The 26297-nt window shown below is 29.2% G+C and overlaps 1 protein-coding gene across 11 annotated transcripts; it reads right to left on the minus strand.

Moving 5' to 3' along the window:
- Positions 1-609: 609 nt before the first annotated feature.
- Positions 610-25790, minus strand: LOC130444619 (liprin-alpha-1). Of its 11 annotated transcripts, none has more exons than XM_056779856.1 (18): positions 25253-25790; positions 22682-22783; positions 22458-22622; positions 22324-22398; positions 22180-22269; positions 22035-22130; positions 21691-21978; positions 21512-21637; positions 14667-15386; positions 14376-14618; positions 9553-9704; positions 8643-8847; positions 6793-6941; positions 6503-6727; positions 5349-5597; positions 4708-4864; positions 4537-4653; positions 610-4475 (listed from the first exon to the last, which is right to left on the minus strand). In XM_056779856.1, the coding sequence occupies exons 1-18, from the start codon at positions 25499-25501 to the stop codon at positions 4395-4397; spliced, it is 3489 nt and encodes a 1162-aa protein (XP_056635834.1). In that variant the 5' UTR covers positions 25502-25790; the 3' UTR covers positions 610-4394. The 11 variants fall into 11 exon arrangements, with proteins under 11 accessions (XP_056635834.1, XP_056635829.1, XP_056635836.1 ...); XM_056779851.1 differs by having other exon boundaries at positions 21500-21637; XM_056779858.1 differs by having other exon boundaries at positions 22180-22263; positions 25253-25757.
- Positions 25791-26297: the final 507 nt, after the last annotated feature.

Raw genomic sequence — 26297 nt, forward strand, 5'->3', positions numbered from 1 at the left:
ACACTCTCCGAAATTTAAACAATTTGTTGTTATTATGTTATTAGATTTAACCTACAAATTCATAATTTCTTTCGACGTTTTCGTTTCTAAATCCGGCGGGGTTGCAAAGAATTAGACGTGAAATTTCTGCATACATAATAAAATTATATTAAATGTTTTTAATTAGATATCTAATTGTCAATTTGTTCCAATTAAAATACAATAAACATTTGTTTATTATTTACCTGTATTATGGACATATATTGATTATTCAATACTCTTCTTTTTTATATTTTACGAGCCTCTTTTATAATAACTTATGATACAGTATCGAGTTGAGTTATTTTGTTGTATTGACATAACAAAAGCGCGGTGGAGATATTTATTCTATGGTTCTTCTTCTTTTTTATATTTTGCATGACTTTTTTTATATGATACATCGTATCGTACATATATTATTAGTTGCATCGACATAACAAAAGCGCGGTGAAGATATGGTTATTCTATGGTTCTTCTTCTTTATCTTTTACGTGCCAAGTATTTAAACTATTTGTGGTTGCAATGTTGGTTGACGTAACAAAAGCGTAGTAAAAGAATAAAAGAAGGCGCGGAAAAAATAAAACAAAACGACTAAATAAATATATTATAATCAATCTAAGAGACAATAAAAGCGTGTCTATAAAATAAAAGTTATAAGAAGCACACAGGAAAAAGAAATAACAAACAAATGGTTTTTATAAACATGCAAAAAAATATACAAACGAACGAAAATAAAAAATTTATATACGTACGTTTCAAGAAAATGAAATATCAATTAATACATGCTAGAAGTTGACGTAAAGTTAATATCACAGTCATTGCATATACATACAGTGTGTATTCAAAAAGTATTCAATTCTTTTCGATTGGTAGTTTTAGTTTCGAAATGTTATACTTATTGGCCGCACACTGTATCATATATTAAGAATTAGAACACATAATTTCGGTAATTTTAAGCTACTGCGTGTTAGTAAACGAACGTAAAATACAATTTATCGATTCTAAAACGAAAAATTCCATCTCGAGCGGCATTAAAAATGTAAAAAAATCTCAAAATGGAGATTTTTCCCCCAATGTTTAAATTCAGTACATGAAAATCTTCCATTAAAACTGGGAAAATCAACGAATTCATTAGTCAAAAAAATTTTGAGATCGCGACGTTGCCAAACGTATTCTTTTATCCTCAGATCCGGGGAAATTTCCGTTTATAAACAGAAAGAGTTTGAGGCGTTGCGTAATTTCTTTCAAAAGTAGAGAAATGATAAGAAATACCATAGAGAAACATAAATTGTGATGTTGTCAGACATAGTTTGTATTCTTTAATCTAGGGAAATGTGAAGACTTTCATATATTAATAAACAGAGATTGCGGCGTTGTATAATTTCTTTCAAAAGTGAGAAACTGCAGAATTTCCATGATAATTTAATAGATTGCAGTGTTGCTAAAAGTAGTGTTTCCTTAGATTTAGGGAAATTGAATGATTGGAGAGTTATACAGCCAGGACAAAGAATTTTTGAAAAAAAAAACAAAAAAATTGTTCGCAAATTCGTTGTCTAAATATTTTCCATCTTTTTCGGAAAACAATTGAATCGATTATTAATTTGAAGACTGCAGTGTTGCCAAACATAAATTTTCCCCCTATATTTAGGAAAACTACGAAATTTTCATTACACAAATCAACAGATTGCAGTGTTGTTGAAACGTAGTTTTTGTAAATTTCATTATTTTTCATTATTTTTTTTTTTGAATTTCGCTAAATAAAATAAAAAATATTAAAACGTATATAAAATTTACACACTATTATTATTCATAATTTATTTTACACAAATTTAATAAATATACAATTAGACTAGTTTCGAGGGGGCTAAATGCAAAATAATAATAATAATAAAATATAAATAATCGTTTTATAGAAAATATTATAAATATAAAAATATATTCGGAAACTGAAAAAATGAGTTTTTTAAAAAAATTTAATTGGAGTTTGACACTTTTTTTTTAAATTTTCGTCGATTAAATCAAAAAAACGAAAATTCAAAATTTGTAGGACGAAAAATTTGTTTATATGTTCAATTGGGGCACGATTTTCCACCATACCGTACAGTGTGTTATAAATCATTAACCTCTTGAACATAAGTTCAGTAGTTCAAATGTACCACAAATAATTAACCCCTAGTTTTATGTCCAGTAGTTCAAATGTACCATAGATGTATTCGCCCCTTGTTTTATGTCTAGTAGTTCAAATATACCATAAAAGTATTCACCGTAAATATTACTCGGCTCCTTCGTTTTTTTGTTTTGTGAATTTTCCATTTCCGAAGAGGAAAAAATTATCGATGAAACGAAAAATCATTTTAACCATCACCTACATTAATATACATTAATATACAGCGTGTGTCCTAAATTCGGTAACTATATTGGTAAATGGTAAACCGAACGAATGGTAAACGTCATATTTATACAATACAGGGTAGTCAAAATAAAAAGAAAAAAAATGATAGCACTAACGGGGAGTGCAGGCACGCTTGGGATAATACTGACTGTCTCGCTGCCATATTTAACAATGTTTCATTTTTTTTTTAACTATAGGCCGATATTGCTGTATACAGGGAGATCCATAAAAAAATTGAAAAATCCATAAAAATGCTCAGTATGTTAGAAGATTCATAAAAATGCTCAAAAGGACGTTATTTTTGAAATTTTTACGGCATAATATATACAGGGTGATGAAAAATATTTAATAAATCAGAAGAATGACCCAAAAGGATGGGATTTTGAAAATTTAAAGAATATAAAACATACAGGATGTAAATATATATGAAGATTCATGAAAATGGACGAAACGATGTCATTTTGTAAATTTGCAGGATATAAAATATACGGGGTGATGAAAAATATCATAATATCAAAAGGATGAGCTGAAAGGATGTAATTTTGTAAATTATAATATATACAGGGTGATAAATATATATATGAAGATGCATGAAAATGACCGAAAGGAATTTGTTTTCTAAATTTGAAGTCTATAAAACAATATACAGGGTGATTTATACATTAAAATAGCTTAAAATGGCTTAAAGGACATTATTTTGAAAATTTATTAGAAGTAAAGCATACAGGATGATAAATAGTTAAAAATGTATAAAAACGGTGCCCGAAAGAATGACTTTTTGTAAATTTAGTAGATCTAAAACATACAGGGTGACAAATATTGAAGAAAATTCATAGAAATGACCGAAACGAAGTCGTCTTGTAAATTTGATGCCTACATACAGGGTGTTATATACAGAAAAATGGCTGAAGAATGTTATTTTTCAAATTTTTCGAAATATAAAACCTACAGGGTGATTAAGATTCGTTAAAAAGACTAAAATAACGTCATTTTGTGATATTTAAGGATACTAAACAACATACAGGGTGATAAATATATCCAAAGATCATCAAAATGGCTGAAAGAATGACATATAGTTGATAGAAATAATATAAAACATAGAGGGCGGTAAATCTTTCAAAAAATTCTATTGGAAAGGCCGAAATGATGTCGATTTGTAAATTTGAAGGCTATAAAATAATATTCAGGGTGATACATACATCCAAAGATTTAAAAAATTGCTATAAGATTGTTATTTTGTGAATTTTTAAGATATAGAACATACAGGGCGGTAAATTTATCAAAAAATTCATGAAAATGTCTATAGGGACGTAATATTATAAATTCAGATGATTAAATACTTACAGGGTGATTAAAATTCATTAAAAAAGCTAAAATAACGTCGATTTGTTAATTTGAAGGATCCAAAACAAGATACAAGTTAAAAAAAATGGATGGAAGATTATAGTTTTGTCAATTTTAAAGATATAGAACTATCGGGGTGATAAATATATGAAAAAATGCATAAAACTACTCATAACGACGTCATTAAGTAAATTTAGACAATTAAAAATATACAAAGTGGATTTAACATCGAAAATACCTCGAGGTAACCTAATTTTAGAAACAGTTTATTCGAAAAAATATCACTAAATATGCCTTATTTCGATATCTACCAAAAAAATATTTCTCGCAATTAAAATAACAAAATAAATCGAAAATAACGACATTATTGGTCCTTCGAGCCGGATCCTATCGAAAAGAATAAGCAATATCGGCCTTCCAGTCCCGGTAACCCAACAAACAACAATTAATGTACAATTAATAATACTATGAGTTATTTTAGGTACGATACAAGATTTTTTTTTGTTTTCGATTTTTTTTTTGTTTTTCAGTTCGTCCGAGAAGCTCATTTATCCGCCTCTTTATACAAGGCGATATCAATTTAACGAACAATTCTTGTGAATCGAATATTTGAATCCTATTTTAGATCTAAGGAACATAATCAGGATTGAATGTCTTGCGGTTTCCTATCTGTAGCTATATGCAATAAATTTGTATATTCTATTTTCAAGGTCTGCCTCGCCTGAAAAAATATAACAAAATGATGAATTATATTTAAAAAAAAATGCTATTTATAAAATTACCGGAGTATTTTGCGTCGGTATTTGTAGAGCTAACGCCATGCTATCGGCGTCGAAACTTTCGTCTAGAGCGATTAGGGCCCCGTGAACACCGGATTCTTCTAAATTGTTACCGTAATCCTAATGGAAAGGGGGGTATTAGTGTAATACGCACTCGATGGGTTTTGCGCTTACCTTTAAACCTATCGAGGTTACCCATTTTACTACGCGTTCGTTGCTCCATACTAGAACGTCTGATAAAGTGTTTTCGCAATTTTTTCTACGTTCTTCTAGAGCGTGTCTGTCGAAGTTTAATCGCTTCAAACAGGATATGCCGTAATGTAAACTTGTCCTTTTGAAAAAAAAAACAAATAATTTGATTCGGAGTGATTTTTAGAATTTTTTTTAATAATTTTATAATTTAATATGTTTTTTATCAATTTATTTAATTAATTTAATTTTAATTTATTTAATTTGATGCGACTTTTTTTCGAAAATATGCAAACTCGGGAAATTTTGTTGATTAAAAATAAATAAAAAATTGAAATTGATTAGATGGGAAATGGGAAAAATCTGGAATAAAACTAATGGGACTTGAAAAAATTATGAAAAATAGAAGAAAAAACAGAAATTATACAATAATTAAGTAAAACGACAAGTGTAGAAAAATTTTATGAAATAGATATTTAAATAGATGAAAATTTTTTTTAATTACATAAAAATGAAGAATATTTAAAAATTGATAAAAAATTATTAAAAATCAAATTATAGCTAAAATGAAAAACAATTTTGATAAAAATTTGAAAAATATATAAAATAGCGAAAATGAAACTCGCCTATGAAATCCGTCGACCATTTTGAGCTGCCCCCTTAAATCTTTCTTGGTAAGATGATCCAACATTCTGGCGTCGACAAGACATTCCATGAAGGTTGTCCTATATTGAGGAAGTCCTAAACCCGGAAGCCAATAATTTCCTATCCATTCGTGATTCATGTCGCCGAACGCTAGCGTCGTTCTCGACGTCTTCGGCGCCGAAGGTGACGTCAGAGATACCATTTCTTGAATTGCCAGACGCAATTTCAACCTACAAATAGAAATGGAAAATTAATAGTCAAAAAAATATATAAAAATAGAATAATGTGTAAAAAATAGAAAAATTATCTGAACTTTTAAAAATTTAAAAATAAAAAGAATCTAAAATGATGAAAAAATATTAATAAATTTAAAAAAAATTTGAAAAATTGAAATGAAAAATATTAAAAAATTGGAAAATCCTTTAAAAACTGGAGAAAACTAAAAAATTAGTAAAAAATATTAAATTGAAAAAAAATATTAAAAAATTAGAAAAAACTGAAAATTATTAAAAAATTAAGAAATCGGAATGAATATTAAAAAATTAGAAAAAAATATCAAAAAAATGGAAAAAAATATTAAAATGTTGGTAAAAAATTTTAAAAAATAAGAAAAACCGTAAAAAAACTAGAAAATATTAAGAAATTAGTAAAAAATATTAAGAAATTGGAAAAAATATAAAAATATTGGAAAAAATTAGAAAAAACTAAGAAATTAGTAAAAAATATTAAGAAATTGGGGAAAAAAAATTCGAAAAAATATCAAAAAATTCGAAAAAATATTAAAAAATTGGAAAATCCTTTAAAAACTGGAGAAAACTAATAAATTAGTAAAAAATATCAAATTGGAAAAAAATATTGAAAAATTAGAAAAAACTGAAAATTATTAAAAAATATTAAGAAATCGGAATGAATATTAAAAAATTAGAAAAAAATATCAAAAAATTGGAAAAAAAGTATCAAAATATTGGTAAAAAATTTTAAAAAATAAGAAAAACCTTAAAAAACTAGAAAACATTAAGGAGTTGGAAAAATTATAAAAATATTGGAAAAAAATATTAAAAAATTAGAAAAAATATTAAAAAATTACAAAAAAAAAGTTAAAATAAAAAGAAATATATAAAAATGTCTGCTTTACCTATGTAACGGATTACTGATTCCAATTTCCCTTTGAATTTCCGTATCGCTTAGAGCGCTCATGATGGCTCCCGATTTAACGTTCGCCCGACAGGCGGCCACGTACCAAGCCGGCATACCCACCCACAATTCCAACCAAGCTACTATGGTAGGTCCGTTCCAAAGGGCGAATGGCGTACCTGCCTTCATAGCTTCCGCTAACAATTCGTGTCTATAATCCAAATCCCTACGAAAAATAAGGAGATAATCATAAAAAGAAATCAGTGAGGTTATGTTATTTTTTTGACGTACTTCTTTTTTTGTCTCCGATCGAATTCCGGTTTTTGTCCCAATTTTCCGGATACGCTCATCGTATCGCTGTAATCTCCGTCTTGTAATCCGATGCTGCTCTGGCTCAGGTTCAGGTTCATTTCGTGTCCGACGGTCTCCTTACCTTTTACCTGTAACGGACGTCAATTTTCGAAAAAATGGTTTTTTTTTGACAAAACATTAAACAAAAAAGTTGATTCGGATTTTGAAAAATGGAAAATTGAATGAAATAATTGAAAAAAAAAAATAAAAATTTATTGAAAAAACTGATAATATTAAAATGTAAAAAATATAAAAAAATATTTAATATACAAATATACAATAAACTAATAACCTCGGGGAAATGGAAAAAATTGAAAAAAAAAATGAAAAAATCGGCAAAACTTTTGAAAAATAAAATAAATTTTTTATAAACGTATAAAAGTAACATGGGGGGTCGATAAAAATAAAGAAATGAGAAAAAATGTATAAAACATTAAAAATTAAATTAAAAAATGGGAAAAATGTTTCGAAAATCGAAATTTCGTAAAATGAAAGAAATTTAAAGAGTTCCGTAAAAATAAAATAAAGAAAATTGATAAAAATCGAGGAATATAGAAAATAATGGAAAATCAATTTTAAATTGGGTAAAAATGTTTGGAAAATCGAAAATTTGAAATAAGAATGAAATTTAAAGAAATAGGTAAAAGTAAAATAAAAAAAGAAATGAAAAAATAATGCAAAAAAATGAAAAAATTATTGAAAATAAATTAAAAAATGGACAAAATAAAAATTAATCAAATTTAATAAAAGACGTAAGAATAATTATAAAAAAATGAATAAAAATAAGGGAATAAAGAAAAATATGGATGGAATTATGAAAAATTTAGAGAAATAATAAAAAAAAATAAAAAAATCGAAATAATTTTAGGAAAGCCGAAAATTGTGACTAAAGATGAAATTTGAAGAAATATGTAAAAATAAAATGCATGAAAAATGTAGAGAATGTATAAATAAATAAAAGAATAAAAAATGGATAAAATTATTGAGTATTGAAAGAAATTATTAAAAATGATGAAAATGAACATAATAAAAAATGAACAATTCAAGAAAATTGGGCAAAAATTTTTGAAAATATCAAATTTTAAAAATAATGAAATTCCAAGATATAAAGAAAATGAATAAATCTAATAATATAAAAAATAGAAAAAATTAATATGATTAATATAAAAAAAAATAAAAAAAACGGTGAAAAAAAAAGAAAAAATTACTAATAAAAAAATACAAAAAAAAAAGAAAATTTAAAAAAAATATGAAAAATTAAAGAAATCAATAAAAATAAATAAAAACATAAAAACCTTCGGGATACACAATAAGACGAAGTTTGAAAAAATGTAAAAAATCAAAATAAAGAGTATATAAAACATTAAGAAAAAGAAGAAAAAACACAAAAATTGAGTAAAATAATAAAAATGAAATCTTGAAAAAATACGTGAAAAGAAAATAAAGAAAAAATGGAATATTTAATGAAAAATTAAAGAAATCAATGCAAATATCAAAATAAATAAAAATAAAATAAATACAAATACAATAAAAGGGGAAAAAACATAAAAATTGAATAAATGGAAAAAAATTAAATAAGAAAATAAATAAAAAAAAAATAAAAATGGATAGAAACGAAATAAAAAAATTAAATAAAAAAAGAATTTAATATAAAAAATAAAACATCATCTGTATAATTATGAAAACGAAAAAAATAGAAAAAATTGAACTAGATATTTTCCATAATCCGGATAGGATTTGACCCCATCTACATATCAACCCAAAAACGATATCAAAATAAATAAACTAACCTTTTCTTTTTTACTAAAGAACCGTCCCAAAGACGACTTGAGACCTTTCTTCTTCTGCGCCGCCGCTGCCGCCGCTACCGCCGCCGCAGTCGACATATCTCTCGATAATCCGGAAATGGCGTTCTTGTGTAAACTCTCCTGACTGCTATGACGAGACGACAATGGTGACGGAGGTGTTTGCGTATGTCCTTGCCTAAACACATACCTAATCTACTACTTTCTAAATTCTAATCCGAAGCGCAGGCAAATAAGCGACCGCCATTCAAATTTCGAGGTTAGAAAATTTCCGAAAAAATAATATCGAATAATCGAACAAAAAAAAAATAACAACAACGATTTTAGTTGAAATAACAAACTGGATAGAAACGTTGGAAATATTTTGAAAAAAGGGGGGGTTCGTAATATGATAGGTAAATTCTGTTTTTTTTAACCGTAAACGTTTTTTTAGAACTTAAACGTCGCAAAAGCTAAAGAAAACCAGCTAGTTAGAAAAACATCGAGGAAAATAGTGAATATTTGATCACACTTCGTACATATACCGAAGTAATAACAAAAAAAAAAAATTAATAAATTTCATTTTAATATTACCGATAACAATTTTTCATCACTATTTTCCTTAAGAAACGACGTACAACTGTAATAAATACGAGGGTTATTATAATTTCAAAAAATTATTTTCAATACTTAAAATAAATCATAAAAATATCCGAAAACTATTTAAAATTAAATAATTCACGGCATAAAATAATTTTAGACAAGAATATTATCGATTATATTATTATTTATTGAACCGATCTCGGATTTTCATATAACTTACAGTTATACCCTCGTATTTAGCGTTATAAATAGTCGTATATATCTAAACAAGACCTAAAGTTCGGCAAACATCTAAATATATACATGAATATACCTTCTCAGTTCTTCTTGACTGTGAGCTAGAGCTTGAGCTACTCGTTCTAATCTCAAATGTCTGGCGGTAAGGGGTGAAGCACCGCCGCCGTTGGTACCGTCGACTAATAAATCGTCGGTTGTTAATTCGGACGACATCGGCTCTAACGGCAACTATTTTGAGAAAAAAAAGAAACTAAATTTGTGATAAATTGAACGAAAAACTGATACAAATTAGAAAAACTTGAGAAAAAACCTTGTAAACAGCTGAAAAAACGCCCCTAAACCTATAAATAGACATAAATTGTGCCCCTAAGTCGAATGTGAAACAAAACAGGTCCCGTAAAACGAAATTAAAACAAAAGTAGTGCCCCTAAATCGAATTGAGAACAAAAATAATGCTCCCAAATCGAATTAAAAAAAAGAACGCCCCTAAATTGAACTATAAGTCAAATGATACTATAGAAATTGACTAAAATGATATAAATTGAAATTATTTCAGATATTAGTACAAAATAATGCCCCTGAATCGAATTAAACACAAAAACGGAGCCCCTAAATCGATTTACCGAGTGTGGGAAGTGCTTGAGACCGATTAAAATTATACAAACTAGAAATATTTGAGAGAACCAAAAACAGTGTCCCTAAATCGAACTAAAAACAATAACAGTGCACACAAATCGAATTTAAAACAAAAATAATGCCCTTAAATCGAATCATAACTTATAAGATATCATACAGATTGATTGAAGTAAAATATAAATTTGACATAATCGAGTGATAAACAGAAATAGCGCCCCTAAATCGAACTAAAAACAAATACGGCGGCCCTAAATCGAATTTAAAACAAAAGCAGTGTCTCTGAAACGAATAAAGAGCAAAAGCGTGTCCCTAAATCAAATTAAAAGCTATAGGATATTCTAGGAACTTATTACAATGATATAAACTAGAGATAATTGGAAAAGAACTGAAAACAGTGCCCCTAAATCGAGTTAAAAAAAGGATAAATCGAATCAAAAGTCTAATGATTATATAGAGATTGATTAAAATGATATAAATTTGACATATTCGAGTGATCAATAGAAAAGGTGCTCCTAAATCGAACTAAAAACAAAATCAGTGCCCCTAAATCGAATTATAAGCTATAGGACATTCTAGGAATTGACTTCAATGATATTAATTACAGATAATTGATAAAGAATCTTAAATCTTGCCCCTAAATCGAATTTAAAAAAAGGTCAAAGCCCCTAAATCGAATCAAAAGTGGAACGATTCAATAGAGGTTGATTAAAATGTTCTAAATTTGACATATTCGAGTGATCAACAGAAAAGGTGCTCCTAAATCGAGCTAAAAACAAAATCAGTGCCCCTAAAATCGAATGAGAATCAAAAACAGCGCCCCTAAATCGAATTAAAAGTTACATGATATTCTAGGAATTTATTACAAAGATATAAAGTAGAGATAATTGGAAAACAACTAAAAACAGTACTCCTAAATCGAATTGAAAAAGGACAAAGCCCCTAAATAGAATCAAAAGTGGAACGATTCAATAGAGGTGGATTAAAATGATATAAATTTGACATATTCGAGTGATCAATAGAAAAGGTGCTCCTAAATCGAACTAAAAACAAAATCAGTGCCCCTAAATCGAATTATAAGCTATAGGACATTCTAGGAATTGACTTCAATGATATTAATTACAGATAATTGATAAAGAATCTTAAATCTTGCCCCTAAATCGAATTTAAAAAAAGGCCAAAGCCCCTAAATCGAATCAAAAGTGGAACGATTCAATAGAAACTGATTAAAATAATATAAATTTGACATATTCGAGTGATCAACAGAAAAGGTGTTCTTAAATCGAGCTAAAAACAAAATCAGTGCCCCTAAATCGAATTATAAGCTATAGGACATTCTAGGAATTGACTTCAATGATATTAATTACAGATAATTGATAAAGAATCTTAAATCTTGCCCCTAAATCGAATTTAAAAAAAGGCCAAAGCCCCTAAATCGAATCAAAAGTGGAACGATTCAATAGAGGTGGATTAAAATGATATAAATTTGACATATTCGAGTGATCAACAGAAAAGGTGCTCTTAAATCGAGCTAAAAACAAAATCAGTGCCCCTAAATCGAATTATAAGCTATAGGACATTCTAGAAATTGACTGCAATTATATTAATTACAGATAATTGATAAAGAATCTTAAATCTTGCCCCTAAATCGAATTTAAAAAAAGGCCAAAGCCCCTAAATCGAATCAAAAGTGGAACGATTCAATAGAAACTGATTAAAATAATATAAATTTGACATATTCGAGTGATCAACAGAAAAGGTGTTCTTAAATCGAGCTAAAAACAAAATCAGTGCCCCTAAATCGAATTATAAGCTATAGGACATTCTAGGAATTGACTTCAATGATATTAATTACAGATAATTGATAAAGAATCTTAAATCTTGCCCCTAAATCGAATTTAAAAAAAGGCCAAAGCCCCTAAATCGAATCAAAAGTGGAACGATTCAATAGAGGTGGATTAAAATGATATAAATTTGACATATTCGAGTGATCAACAGAAAAGGTGCTCTTAAATCGAGCTAAAAACAAAATCAGTGCCCCTAAATCGAATTATAAGCTATAGGACATTCTAGAAATTGACTGCAATTATATTAATTACAGATAATTGATAAAGAATCTTAAATCTTGCCCCTAAATCGAATTTAAAAAAAGGCCAAAGCCCCTAAATCGAATCAAAAGTGGAACGATTCAATAGAGGTGGATTAAAATGATATAAATTTGACATATTCGAGTGATCAACAGAAAAGGTGCTCTTAAATCGAGCTAAAAACAAAATCAGTGCCCCTAAATCGAATTATAAGCTATAGGACATTCTAGAAATTGACTTCAATGATATTAATTACAGATAATTGATAAAGAATCTTAAATCTTGCCCCTAAATCGAATTTAAAAAAAGGCCAAAGCCCCTAAATCGAATCAAAAGTGGAACGATTCAATAGAGGTGGATTAAAATGATATAAATTTGACATATTCGAGTGATCAACAGAAAAGGTGCTCTTAAATCGAGCTAAAAACAAAATCAGTGCCCCTAAATCGAATTATAAGCTATAGGACATTCTAGAAATTGACTTCAATGATATTAATTACAGATAATTGATAAAGAATCTTAAATCTTGCCCCTAAATCGAATTTAAAAAAAGGCCAAAGCCCCTAAATCGAATCAAAAGTGGAACGATTCAATAGAAACTGATTAAAATAATATAAATTTGACATATTCGAGTGATCAACAGAAAAGGTGCTCTTAAATCGAGCTAAAAACAAAATCAGTGCCCCTAAATCGAATTATAAGCTATAGGACATTCTAGGAATTGACTTCAATGATATTAATTACAGATAATTGATAAAGAATCTTAAATCTTGCCCCTAAATCGAATTTAAAAAAAGGCCAAAGCCCCTAAATCGAATCAAAAGTGGAACGATTCAATAGAAACTGATTAAAATAATATAAATTTGACATATTCGAGTGATCAACAGAAAAGGTGTTCTTAAATCGAGCTAAAAACAAAATCAGTGCCCCTAAATCGAATTATAAGCTATAGGACATTCTAGGAATTGACTTCAATGATATTAATTACAGATAATTGATAAAGAATCTTAAATCTTGCCCCTAAATCGAATTTAAAAAAAGGCCAAAGCTCCTAAATCGAATCAAAAGTGGAACGATTCAATAGAGGTGGATTAAAATGATATAAATTTGACATATTCGAGTGATCAACAGAAAAGGTGCTCTTAAATCGAGCTAAAAACAAAATCAGTGCCCCTAAATCGAATTATAAGCTATAGGACATTCTAGAAATTGACTTCAATGATATTAATTACAGATAATTGATAAAGAATCTTAAATCTTGCCCCTAAATCGAATTTAAAAAAAGGCCAAAGCCCCTAAATCGAATCAAAAGTGGAACGATTCAATAGAGGTGGATTAAAATGATATAAATTTGACATATTCGAGTGATCAACAGAAAAGGTGCTCTTAAATCGAGCTAAAAACAAAATCAGTGCCCCTAAATCGAATTATAAGCTATAGGACATTCTAGGAATTGACTTCAATGATATTAATTACAGATAATTGATAAAGAATCTTAAATCTTGCCCCTAAATCGAATTTAAAAAAAGGCCAAAGCCCCTAAATCGAATCAAAAGTGGAACGATTCAATAGAAACTGATTAAAATAATATAAATTTGACATATTCGAGTGATCAACAGAAAAGGTGTTCTTAAATCGAGCTAAAAACAAAATCAGTGCCCCTAAATCGAATTATAAGCTATAGGACATTCTAGAAATTGACTTCAATGATATTAATTACAGATAATTGATAAAGAATCTTAAATCTTGCCCCTAAATCGAATTTAAAAAAAGGCCAAAGCCCCTAAATCGAATCAAAAGTAGAACGATTCAATAGAGGTTGATTAAAATGTTCTAAATTTGACATATTCGAGTGATGAACATAAATGGTGCCCCTAAATCGAATCAGGATCAAAAACAGTACCCCTAAACCGAATCGAAAACTACGGGATATTTAAGAAGGGGTTGAAAACAATCCAAAATAGAGATAGTAGAGAAAGAGCGTTTGTAGTTAGATATTTCGTGTCAAATTGGATTTTTTTTTTATATATGTAACGAATGAAAATAGTTGAAATGACTCTAGAGTCAACGGAAAATGATTTAAACGTTAGATAAAGTTAGATTAGGTTGGAGAAACAAAAAAAAATGGTAACTAAATCGAATTAAAAGTTGTAGAGACGATCCAAATCCTTGTACTAACCGTATGGTATTTTTGTAAATAATCCCTCTGGGGCGAATGGTGCGATTTGGGCGTCGATCTACCGCTAACCGGCGGACTCTGTCGTTCCATGCTTCTTCCTCTGGTTAAGAGATTGACGTGTTCCATGCTACCGACTCTCGATTCCAATTCCTCGGCGCGAGCTTCCGTATTCTGTTTCTCTTCTTGTATCAACCGTATCTCGTTATTAATGGCGTCCAATTGTTCCTGCAGCATTAAGTTACACTAAAAAAAAGAATCGATGAAAATTATTATAATGGATATAATATTCACCTGTAACATCATCGCTAACGTTTGAGCGTCGGTGTGACCGCCGGGCGATAAGATATCCTGCGTGCTGAATATACTATCGGCGTCGTCGGCTTCGGCGTCGCTGGATACGTCGAAAGCTTGTTGGACGTTAGCCAAAACGTGGGCCTGTTGCAATTTCTCCCATTCTTGTTCGGTCATCGAACGAGAACCGAACGGTAATTTCGACGGTTCTTCGTCGATGGGGGTTCTGGTTTTGGTAGCCCTGCGCGGTAACGAATGACTATCGAAGCTGGAATGACTGGCGCTTCTCGAAAACGTACTCGGATCGACGGCGTTCGGCGACAAGGATCTCGTTAAAGCGTCCGTTTGTTGGATATTGTAGGCGATTTCTTGTTGCAGCATCTGTCTTTTGACGTTGTCTATTTCCAAACGGGATTTCGCCAATTCTTTCATTATTTCCGATTTCTGGTTATCCAAATCTTCCAGCATCTTTCTGGTCTTTTCCAAATCTTGCGTTAGGTTGTTTTTCTCTTGTAAGGCGTGCATACGTTCTTTTAGATGTTCTTGTAGTCTATCGTTGGATTCGGAAAGAAGTTTGTCCACAGTTGACGATAGACGGGAATTGTGTTCTTCGTTCATTTTGAGTCTTTGGTTTAGTCGTACTAGTTCGGCGTTTTTCTCGTCTAAATTCGCTTCTAATCTTTGGATTCGATCTTCGGCGGATCCGTGTCTTTCTTGAGCCTGAATACAATCATTTATTCAATTAAATTTCGACCAAAATTATTTTGGTAATACGAAAAGTAATAATCAGCTATTATAAATCGAAATGAAAATATTTATAATAGCGTATTATTCACAGCAACTAAGCAATCTGGTTTTGAACATATCGATATTTAAACATAGGGTGGCTCAAAAACAAAAATTAATAACATAAACATTTTTTTTACTAAAACTACGAAGAATTATGGATAAAATGTTGAAATATGTAAAATGTGTGTGTGTGTAATTTAATTTTATTATATTTTTTCATGTCTATATACTTTTAATATCAACGTACGGGGTGTCCTAATTACAACATTTTTCTACATACTTACATATATTTCACAAATGGATTAAAATGGGATTTTGTAAGTGGAATTAAAGGAAATGGGAAGATTTTCTTTATAAAATGACCAATTTTCACTTTTATATACTTATCGGTTACCAAGATACAGTATCTTAAAGAAAACTTTAATATAACAATTGACATCACCCTGTATTTTTGTTCATATTTACTAAACCGATAAAAATTGGATTCAATAAGTAGAATGATTCGAATTAGGAACAATTTCTTTACAAACTGACCAATTTTCACTTTTTTATAATCATCGGTTACCAAGATACAGTATCTTAAAGTTAACTGTAATATAATAAATTATATCACCGTCTATGATTGATGAAACGTTCAAAATAGGTTTTTATAAATAAAACTATTTGAATGGTGACTAATTTATTTATAATCTGTCAAATTTTGAGTGTCTTTAAACTACCGGTTTCCGAGATACAGTATCTTAAAGTCAACTGTGACATCAAAATGACATCACCCTCTCTTTTTGTTCATAATCCCTAAACCGTTCAAAATACGATTTTATGAGTAAAATCAATGGAATTAGGATTAATCTCTTAATAATTTGTCAAATTTTGAGTGTCTTTAAACGACTGGTTTTTGAAATACAGTATCTTAAAGTCAACCATGACATGAAAATGACATCACCCTCTATTTTTGTTCATAATTCCTAAACCGTTCAAAATACTATTGTATGTTTAAATTAATGGAATTAGGATTAATCTCTTTATAATCTATCAAATTTTGAGTGTCTTTAAACTACCATTTTCCGAGATACAGTATCTTAAAGTCAACTGTGACATCAAAATGACATCACCCTCTCTTTTTGTTCATAATCCCTAAACCGTTCAAAATACGATTTTATGAGTAAAATCAATGGAATTAGGATTAATCTCTTAATAATCTGTCAAATTTTGAGTTTCTTTAAACCACTGGTTTTTGAAATACAGTATCTTAAAGTCAACCATGACATGAAAATGACATCACCCTCTATTTTTGTTCATAATTCCTAAACCGTTCAAAATACGATTTTATGAGTAAAATCAATGGAATTAGGATTAATCTCTTAATAATCTGTCAAATTTTGAGTGTCTTTAAACGACTGGTTTTTGAAATACAGTATCTTAAAGTCAACCATGACATGAAAATGACATCACCCTCTATTTTTGTTCATAATTCCTAAACCGCTCAAAATACGATTTTATGAGTAAAATCAATGGAATTAGGATTAATCTCTTAATAATCTGTCAAATTTTGAGTTTCTTTAAACCACTGGTTTTTGAAATACAGTATCTTAAAGTCAACCATGACATGAAAATGACATCACCCTCTATTTTTGTTCATAATTCCTAAACCGTTCAAAATACGATTTTATGAGTAAAATCAATGGAATTAGGATTAATCTCTTAATAATCTGTCAAATTTTGAGTGTCTTTAAACGACTGGTTTTTGAAATACAGTATCTTAAAGTCAACCATGACATGAAAATGACATCACCCTCTATTTTTGTTCATAATTCCTAAACCGTTCAAAATACGATTTTATGAGTAAAATCAATGGAATTAGGATTAATCTCTTAATAATCTGTCAAATTTTGAGTTTCTTTAAACCACTGGTTTTTGAAATACAGTATCTTAAAGTCAACCATGACATGAAAATGACATCACCCTCTATTTTTGTTCATAATTCCTAAACCGTTCAAAATACGATTTTATGAGTAAAATCAATGGAATTAGGATTAATCTCTTTATAATCTGTCAAATTTTGAGTTTCTTTAAACCACTGGTTTTTGAAATACAGTATCTTAAAGTCAACCATGACATGAAAATGACATCACCCTCTATTTTTGTTCATAATTCCTAAACCGTTCAAAATACGATTTTATGAGTAAAATCAATGGAATTAGGATTAATCTCTTTATAATCTATCAAATTTTGAGTGTCTTTAAACTACCGCTTTCCGAGATACAGTATCTTAAAGTCAACTGTGACATCAAAATGACATCACCCTCTCTTTTTGTTCATAATCCCTAAACCGTTCAAAATACGATTTTATGAGTAAAATCAATGGAATTAGGATTAATCTCTTTATAATCTGTCAAATTTTGAGTGTCTTTAAACGACTGGTTTTTGAAATACAGTATCTTAAAGTCAACCATGACATGAAAATGACATCACCCTCTATTTTTGTTCATAATTCCTAAACCGTTCAAAATACTATTGTATGTTTAAATTAATGGAATTAGGATTAATCTCTTTATAATCTATCAAATTTTGAGTGTCTTTAAACTACCATTTTCCGAGATACAGTATCTTAAAGTCAACTGTGACATCAAAATGACATCACCCTCTCTTTTTGTTCATAATCCCTAAACCGTTCAAAATACGATTTTATGAGTAAAATCAATGGAATTAGGAGTAATCTCTTAATAATCTGTCAAATTTTGAGTTTCTTTAAACCACTGGTTTTTGAAATACAGTATCTTAAAGTCAACCATGACATGAAAATGACATCACCCTCTATTTTTGTTCATAATTCCTAAACCGTTCAAAATACGATTTTATGAGTAAAATCAATGGAATTAGGATTAATCTCTTAATAATCTGTCAAATTTTGAGTGTCTTTAAACTACCATTTTCCGAGATACAGTATCTTAAAGTCAACTGTGACATCAAAATGACATCACCCTCTCTTTTTGTTCATAATCCCTAAACCGTTCAAAATACGATTTTATGAGTAAAATCAATGGAATTAGGATTAATCTCTTAATAATCTGTCAAATTTTGAGTTTCTTTAAACCACTGGTTTTTGAAATACAGTATCTTAAAGTCAACCATGACATGAAAATGACATCACCCTCTATTTTTGTTCATAATTCCTAAACCGTTCAAAATACGATTTTATGAGTAAAATCAGTGGAATTAGGATTAATCTCTTAATAATCTGTCAAATTTTGAGTTTCTTTAAACCACTGGTTTTTGAAATACAGTATCTTAAAGTCAACAATGACATGAAAATGACATCACCCTCTATTTTTGTTCATAATCCCTAAACCGTTCAAAATACGATTTTATGAGTAAAATCAATGGAATTAGGATTAATCTCTTAATAATCTGTCAAATTTTGAGTTTCTTTAAACCACTGGTTTTTGAAATACAGTATCTTAAAGTCAACCATGACATGAAAATGACATCACCCTCTATTTTTGTTCATAATTCCTAAACCGTTCAAAATACTATTGTATGTTTAAATTAATGGAATTAGGATTAATCTCTTTATAATCTATCAAATTTTGAGTGTCTTTAAACTACCATTTTCCGAGATACAGAATCTTAAAGTCAACTGTGACATCAAAATGACATCACCCTCTCTTTTTGTTCATAATCCCTAAACCGTTCAAAATACGATTTTATGAGTAAAATCAATGGAATTAGGATTAATCTCTTAATAATCTGTCAAATTTTGAGTTTCTTTAAACCACTGGTTTTTGAAATACAGTATCTTAAAGTCAACCATGACATGAAAATGACATCACCCTCTATTTTTGTTCATAATTCCTAAACCGTTCAAAATACGATTTTATGAGTAAAATCAATGGAATTAGGATTAATCTCTTTATAATCTGTCAAATTTTGAGTTTCTTTAAACGACTGGTTTTTGAAATACAGTATCTTAAAGTCAACCATGACATGAAAATGACATCACCCTCTCTTTTTGTTCATAATCCCTAAACCGTTCAAAATACGATTTTATGAGTAAAATCAATGGAATTAGGATTAATCTCTTTATAATCTATCAAATTTTGAGTGTCTTTAAACTACCGCTTTCCGAGATACAGTATCTTAAAGTCAACTGTGACATCAAAATGACATCACCCTCTCTTTTTGTTCATAATCCCTAAACCGTTCAAAATACGATTTTATGAGTAAAATCAATGGAATTAGGATTAATCTCTTTATAATCTGTCAAATTTTGAGTGTCTTTAAACGACTGGTTTTTGAAATACAGTATCTTAAAGTCAACCATGACATGAAAATGACATCACCCTCTATTTTTGTTCATAATTCCTAAACCGTTCAAAATACGATTTTATGAGTAAAATCAGTGGAATTAGGATTAATCTCTTTATAATCTATCAAATTTTGAGTGTCTTTAAACTACCGCTTTCCGAGATACAGTATCTTAAAGTCAACTGTGACATCAAAATGACATCACCCTCTCTTTTTGTTCATAATCCCTAAACCGTTCAAAATACGATTTTATGAGTAAAATCAATGGAATTAGGATTAATCTCTTTATAATCTGTCAAATTTTGAGTTTCTTTAAACCACTGGTTTTTGAAATACAGTATCTTAAAGTCAACCATGACATGAAAATGACATCACCCTCTATTTTTGTTCATAATTCCTAAACCGTTCAAAATACGATTTTATGAGTAAAATCAATGGAATTAGGATTAATCTCTTTATAATCTGTCAAATTTTGAGTGTCTTTAAACTACCGCTTTCCGAGATACAGTATCTTAAAGTCAACTGTGACATCAAAATGACATCACCCTCTCTTTTTGTTCATAATCCCTAAACCGTTCAAAATACGATTTTATGAGTAAAATCAATGGAATTAGGATTAATCTCTTTATAATCTATCAAATTTTGAGTGTCTTTAAACTACCGCTTTCCGAGATACAGTATCTTAAAGTCAACTGTGACATCAAAATGACATCACCCTCTCTTTTTGTTCATAATCCCTAAACCGTTCAAAATACGATTTTATGAGTAAAATCAATGGAATTAGGATTAATCTCTTAATAATCTGTCAAATTTTGAGTTTCTTTAAACCACTGGTTTTTGAAATACAGTATCTTAAAGTCAACCATGACATGAAAATGACATCACCCTCTATTTTTGTTCATAATTCCTAAACCGTTCAAAATACGATTTTATGAGTAAAATCAATGGAATTAGGATTAATCTCTTTATAATCTATCAAATTTTGAGTGTCTTTAAACTACCGGTTTCCGAGATACAGTATCTTAAAGTCAACTGTGACATCAAAATGACATCACCCTCTCTTTTTGTTCATAATCCCTAAACCGTTCAAAATACGATTTTATGAGTAAAATCAATGGAATTAGGATTAATCTCTTTATAATCTGTCAAATTTTGAGTTTCTTTAAACCACTGGTTTTTGAAATACAGTATCTTAAAGTCAACTGAGACATCAAAATGACATCACCCTCTATTTTTGTTCATATTTCCTAAACCAATAAAAATAGAATTTTATAAGTAAAATCATTGTCATTAGGATTAATTTCTTCATAAACTGACCAATATTCACTTTTATATAACCATCAGTTACCAAGATACAGTATCTTAAAGTCAACTGAGACATCAAAATGACATCACCCTCTATTTTTGTTCATAATTCTTAAACCGTTCAAAATACGATTTTATGAGTAAAATCATTCGAATAAGGATCAATTTCTCCATGAACTAACCAATTTTCACTTTCCCAATCAAACAAAGAACTAAGATACATCTTTTTGAAAAGCTACTTAAGCAGAATTCACTTAATCACTATACATATAACAAGGACAACCCGTATACAAATATACCTTTAAAAAAAAGTATCGTTTATTTATATACAACATGCTGAAAAATTAATCAAATAAAAAATTTGTGTAAATGTAGAGAAGAAGAATAGTGTCAAAAACAGATAGCTAATTATTCGAAAGCCGATATACTCGTACCTGGGGTCTCACCTGTGTCAACGCTTCCATACGCTGCTTCAACTGCTCCTCAATCTCCGGCAATTTCGAATACTGAGCCAACTTCTGTTCAGATAATTCCAATTTTTCCTGTATCGCCGCTATTTTCTCTTCGTGCAACTACAAAAAAAAAACATTCCCAAATTTGCAAACAAAAAAATTCCGTTACCGACTTTAATTTGAGCTTCCTTATGTTGCAACTCCTGCTCCAATTTCTCGTTGAGATCGTGCAACGACGTCGATTCCCTCTGAGCGTTCAAATATCTCTTCTCCAACGTAGCAATCCGCTCTTCCTGATCCTCCTTTTGGGCCATATTCTCTCGAAGATCCCTCTGAAGCTTCGAATTGGTATCTTGAGACTTCAACAGATCTTTCTGAGCCTTCGACAAATTTTCCTCCAATTCAGCGACTCGGTTCTGCATCTCCGCCACTCGACGCTGCCAATTACTGATCTCCCCTGTCTAAAACGGTAAATAAATAAAAACTTTTGAATAAATTGTTGAAATAAATATTTTACCTGCTGTTCAAGGGCCATTTGGAGATCCGTGATCCTAGCAGCGGTTTCACTATCAGTTTCCACTCCTCCATTAGCAAGACGAGGTTTCGGACATTGCTGAAAATCAATTTAATCAAAATATTTATTTAAATAATTAATTATTCACCTTATTATTCGTTTGATCTGGTTCGATTTGTCCGTTTTCTTTTGGTATATCGACCGATGCAGGTACGTTAACTTGTTTATACTGCTGTAACTAAAAAAGAAAAAAATTAATAAAAATATTATTTTAATTAATAAAACGACTAACTTCTTCTTTGGTTGCTGCTAATTCTTCTTCTAAAGTCGAGTTTCTTTCTAAAGCTACCCTCAGTCTTTCCCGTACCTAAAAATTAATTAAAAACATTAGAATAATACGAAATTTGTTGTTAAAATGTGATAAACCTTTTCATCTAAAGCTTTGTGATGTTCGAATAAACTTTTTAATGCTTTTAGGACTTCTACTTCGCTTGAAATGCCTGATTGTGCTGCTGCCTGTCGTTTCACCACTGTCATCCTCAAAGATCTTTCGTGTCTAGATACAAGACATTCTAAATGCTCTAATAATAACTGGAATATAAATTTTTAGCATTATTTAGAATAAAATATGGTTTTGTTAACGAATTTACCCTTGTGTTATTTCTTTCTGCTTTTAATTCGGCTATTTCTTCTTCCCTTTCGAGAAGCTGTTCTCTAGCTGCATTCAATTCTTTGGTTAAAGTAGCAAATTCCTGAAATATATTTTCACTTTTCTATAATCAGTTCTTATCAAGATACAGTATCTTGAAGTCAACTTTAAAATAACAAATAACATCACCCTCTATTTTTGTTCATATTTCCTAAACCAATAAAAATAGAATTTTATAAGAAAAATCATTGTCATTAGGATTAATTTCTTCATAAACTGACCAATATTCACTTTTATATAACCATCAGTTACCAAGATACAGTATCTTAAAGTCAACTTTAATGTAACAAATGATATCACCCTCTATTTTTGTTCATATTTACTAAATCAAAAAAAAATAGTATTTCATGAGTAAAATTATACAAATAAGGAACAACTCTTTTATGAACTGACCAATTTTCACTTTTCTATAATCATCGGTTATCAAGATACAGTATCTTGAAATCAACTTTAATATGACAAATGATATTACCCTCTATTTGTGTTCATATTCCCTAAACCGATAAAAATAGGATTTCATGAGTAAAATCATTCAAATAAGGGATAATTCCTTTATAAACTGACCAATATTCACTTTTATATAACCATCAGTTACCAAGATACAGTATCTTGAAGTCAACTTTAATATAACAATTGATATCACCCTCTATTTTTGTTCATATTTCCTAAACCAATAAAAATAGAATTTTATTAGTAAAATCATTGTAATTAGGATTAATTTCTTTATAATCTGTCAAATTTTGAGTTTCTTTAAACCACTGGTTTTTGAAATACAATATCTCAAAGTCAACCATGACATGAAAATGACATCACCCTCTATTTTTGTTCATATTCCCTAAACCGATGAAAATAGGATTTCATGAGTAAAATCATTCAAATAAGGAACAATTCCTTTATAAACTGACCAATATTCACTTTTATATAATCATCGGTTAACAAGATACAGTATCTTAAAATCAACTTTAATATAACAAATGATATCACCCTCTATTTTTGTTCATATTTCCTAAACCAATAAAAATAGAATTTTATTAGTAAAATCATTGTAATTAGGATTAATTTCTTTATAAACTGACCAATTTTCACTTTCATATAATCATCAGTTACCAAGATACAGTATCTTAAAATCAACTTTAATATAACAAATGATCTCACCCTCTATTTTTGTTCATATTCACTAAACCAATAAAAATAGTATTTCGCGAGTAAAATCATACAAATAAGGAACAATTTCTTTATAAACTGACCAATACTGACTTTTCTATAATCATTGGTTACCAAGATACAGTATCTTGAAATCAACTTTAATGTGACAAATGATATCACCCTCTATTTGTGTTCATATTCCCTAAAACGATAAAAATAGTATCTCATGAGTAAAATAATTCAAATAAGGAACAATTCCTTTATAAATTGACCAATTTTCACTTTTCTATAAACATCAGTTACCAAGATAGGGTATCTTAAAGTCAACTTTAATATAACAAATTATATCGCCCTCTATGATACCTCAAAAGCCAACAAAGTTATTTTAATGGTAACTATTTATATGACATTATTTGGCCAGAAACGACATGAAACTGGTGGTCGGTCTTCTGAGATGTCTCTGCCCTTTCAAATACTACCTTAAGACGATGGGCATGGGAAAGGATGACAACTGCAGATTCTGGGAATGGAAACACTCTGCGAATGTCCTATACATTTCACTAAAAGTACCTTAAAGGAATAGTATTAACACCTAGTGAAAAGGGACACACAAATCCCAAATGAATAGTTTATGTATTTAGGAAGCAGAACAATAAGATGTAGTCTTGTACAAAATATCTTCCAAGTATGGGTGCATGGTGGTCGTAAAGCCAAATCATCTCCCCAAAAGAAATTTTTTTAATTTTTTGATTTATGACACAATTTCCCACAATGACTTTATTTTGTATGGTATAAATATAAAGTACAAAGCAATTTTGTTTAGTAAGCAAATGCAACTGACTTTTCCTTTTTTTCAGGGATCTTATACTCTATTTTATGAATTTATACTTAAGAGTATACAAAGTTCTTTATTGCATAGTTAAGCAGCCAATCCTGTTGATTGTTAAGGAAGAAAAAAGACTGATTCGAAAGCTTTGAATATATTGATAAATAGAAAACATATTATTGTGCATTCATCTTGTGAATTTTGTCACATGAATTTAGAAAAACCCTGTATATGGTACATTTTTTATGATTAAATGAAAATTCTGATATGTTTTGATAAAATATAAACAATTCGTTGATTAAAAATTATTAAAAATTTGGATAATAAGTATATAAGTTTAATACTGACAAGCAGTAATTTAACCAATTTATTATTATCAAATAAAGTAAATTAACTAATTACATTGTAAAAATAGATAAGTTCAATTAAAATTGAGTATATAGAATCGAAAAAATTTAAAGAAATATTTTACTAACTGAATCAATAAAGCTCTGAAATACGAATATAAAGACAGAATATGACAAAATTGTCATCATTTACCTGTGGAAGATTTGCGGCTATTTGCCTTTGTAAAGAGTCTCTTTCTTTTTCAGTATCCTGTAATTTAATCTCGGTTTCCCCTAAACGATCTTGCGTTTCTCTTAAACTGTCCATTAATTTGTCCCTTTCGTCGAGCATCGACACCATAAGCTGTTCGAAATTTGCATCTTCGCCAGAAAATTGCGAACCCCTCTGACTTATACTGTCTTCCGATATAGTCGGCATCACATCACACATCATATTCCACATGTTTAACTTTATATTTTATTACAAATTCGCTAATAGAAACTTATATATTAACTAATTTTTACTCGGAGGCACTGAAACCAAGTATAAACGTATAACGACGACATAATCCCATCCGGTTAGGGCGTTAAATAACGTTTTTGAAAACACTAAGACACACCTACGAATTTCATATCAACTTTTTGAAAAATATACACACACACATACATATATAAACCCATCCTCAGATACCCATTTTAAAACCAATTGTCAATTTCCAATTTGTTAAACATGGCTAGGCAAGCCTTCGAACGGTAAGTAGGCAACTGTTTTATCTTGTACTTACGACTTTCGATAAAAGATGTCACCTTTATAATAGATATGATTTATTCGAAATTTTTAATCTAATTAAATAAACGTCATAACTCTGCATTAATCTAACAGAGAAAAACCTTAATTAAATAATTGGGAAAATAATTTTCTTTTGTAGCAATATACCATGGAGGGTAGAGAGTTTATATAAAACGTGATGGCGCCACGATAGCATATATTTTGAACAATTTTTTAAGAGTACTTTAACTGATTATTAAACATTTCACATTACCCCTGTATGTTTGCATTATATACAGATTGTCTCATATACATATAATTCGTACTTTCAACTTTTTTTGTATTACCAATGGCGGCCATAATTGAAATAAATAATTTGAAAGTATAGTGAAAATTTCAGTTCTAATCGAATACAGGGTTGATCAATATTCATGATTAATCGTATTTGTACGTACAGGTTGTCTCATATATAATTCGTATTTTAGATTAA

The sequence above is a fragment of the Diorhabda sublineata genome, chromosome 5 (assembly GCF_026230105.1).
Source record: "Diorhabda sublineata isolate icDioSubl1.1 chromosome 5, icDioSubl1.1, whole genome shotgun sequence".
Taxonomy (NCBI): Eukaryota; Metazoa; Arthropoda; class Insecta; order Coleoptera; family Chrysomelidae; genus Diorhabda; species Diorhabda sublineata.